General features: G+C 39.7%; 1 protein-coding gene across 1 annotated transcript; it reads left to right on the top strand.

Moving 5' to 3' along the window:
* Positions 1-439: 439 nt before the first annotated feature.
* Positions 440-1,926, top strand: LOC149545232 (uncharacterized). The gene is made up of 2 exons (XM_089790596.1): positions 440-637; positions 762-1,926. The coding sequence occupies exons 1-2, from the start codon at positions 460-462 to the stop codon at positions 1,676-1,678; spliced, it is 1,095 nt and encodes a 364-aa protein (XP_089646722.1). The 5' UTR covers positions 440-459; the 3' UTR covers positions 1,679-1,926.
* Positions 1,927-2,203: the final 277 nt, after the last annotated feature.

The following is a 2,203-nucleotide window of genomic DNA, read 5'->3' as shown; positions in this document are numbered from 1 at the left end:
TTAACTGTTAACTGTGGGTTGACTTCAAAGCTCCAACAAAGTAAAAATAAATTTCAGACCGATTTTCATAGAAAATAAATAAATCGTAACTACCCTTCTGGAGTTTAAATGGCTGGTCAACATAGTTAGTTGAGCGGAAATTATTAAGTTTGGCAAAGATGACAGGGTAGAGGAGAGTAGGAGGAGATATTCAACCGACCCAAAGAAAGAAAGAAAGGCGGACATCGATAAGAAAAAGTTAAAAGACGCGTAACCTGAGAAGGCGTTTGTTCAACTGTATACGCATGGCAAAATGAGTTAGCATAACAATCGTCAACCCAAAGTAGGCGACTCGTTATTCTCATTCATTTCATCTAACCCTAACAACAAAACCACCTGCTATATCGCAGAAACTTTCAACTAATGTACTATAAAAGGGAGAAAGGGTTTAAGACCTAGCATAAGCTCTAAACAATAAACATGGCATCAAAAGCCTTTTACGTTGGACCAATGCTTCTGCTGGGGGTTGGTATTCTCTTTATTTCCAATTTTGCCGGTGCAAGCTATGAAAAAGTCATTCAGAAGCCTAACAGTGTTTTGGTGAAGGGAAGCGTATTCTGTGACACCCAACTATCAGAAAACGCCTACTTCTTACCAGGTGATGAACTCTAGTTCAATTACTAAAATAATCAAAGTTTTATTAGTTTTCTAATTTTTGTGTTGGATTTATCGTGTATTATTATGATGATGGTAGGATATTGATAAAGTGGAATTGCGTGCAGGTGCTTTCGTAGCCGTGGAGTGCAGCATCATCAGAAACAGGAAATGGACGAGCGCCAATGAAATGTTTTCAGTTGAAGGAGAAACTAATGAAGATGGAGAGTTCAGGGTGGAGCTTCCCATTATTCACAATCTTAACCCTGGGAGATCATGCTTTGTTAGACTTCTCAGAAGTACCCACGAGTCATGCAACATCCCCTCAATCGCTGAATCAACCCAACTCATCCTACTATCCTCAGATTCTATTGGAATTCAGACCTATGCTTCTACTCCACTGTCATATCGTCAACCCAAACAAGTCATCATTACAGCAATCCCTCGTCGCAAAGTCTTGCAAGTTTCATCCCCTCTACCTCCTCTCCCTAGCATTCCCCTACCACCAAAGGTTTCTCTTCCTCCCCTTCCTAGCATCCCCCCTCTACCCAAATTGAGTGTTCCTCCACTCCCTTCTATTCCAAATGTTGTTGCCCCTCCACTTCCTAAATTAAGCTTTCCTCCTATCCCAAATGCACCTTCTTTCCCTAAGTTGAGTGTTCCTCCTTTGCCAAGTGTACCTTCTTTACCGAAGTTGAGTGCTCCTCCTCTTCCTAGTGTATCCCCTCTCCTCAAATTAAGTGCACCCCCTCTTCCTAATACACCTCTACCAAATTTGAGTGTTCCTCCATTACCAAGTGCACCCGCTATTCCAAAATTGAGTGTTCCTCCCCTACCTAGTGTATCCCCTCTTCCCAAATTAAGTGTCCCCCCTCTTCCTAATACACCTCTACCAAAACTGAGTGTTCCTCCTCTAAATATTCCTAATCCTCCACCCGTACCAAAAATTAGTTTCCCCCCTCTACCTTCTTTCAGTCAACCTCCACTATCTCCCTTTAAATTTCCACCCTTCCCCTTTTCCACCCCGCCTCCACCTTCTACTTAAGATGAGGTTGGCTCAACCATGAATAGATGTGACTAGCACATAGCATATGTGTTATTTATATGCATGCTTTGATATTTGCATGATGATGAGATTTTTCATTTTACCTCACTTCTTGTTTGTTTGAGAAGATTGATGACATTCATTGAATTTTAAATTATGTATTTCCCGTAGAGGTTGAGGGTATTCATTGTATTTCATTAGATATTTTTCACATAGATTAATGACATTCATTGGATTCCATTTTATTATTTTTATGTCTTTATATGATATAATATCTAGCATTCATTACCATTTGGATGAGTCCTAAATACTTATAGTGGTGTATTGAACTTAATGGATTGTACACTTATGCATAAATATTAATAATAATTTCATGTTTGGCAAGCTCTCCTTCCTTGCATGAACACAACCATTTCTCAAATGGAGAGTGAGAATCTCTCCTCCTTTCTTACCTTACCTTACTTTCCTTACCTTCCTTTCCTTTCCTTGCAATTCAATGATGCAGCATTATTTGTCCAACCTATT

This window comes from Cupressus sempervirens, chromosome 7, assembly GCF_028749045.1.
Source record: "Cupressus sempervirens isolate cs-2001-9-10 chromosome 7, ASM2874904v1, whole genome shotgun sequence".
Lineage (NCBI taxonomy): Eukaryota > Viridiplantae > Streptophyta > Pinopsida > Cupressales > Cupressaceae > Cupressus > Cupressus sempervirens.
This window is presented reverse-complemented; position numbering and strand designations above follow the sequence as displayed.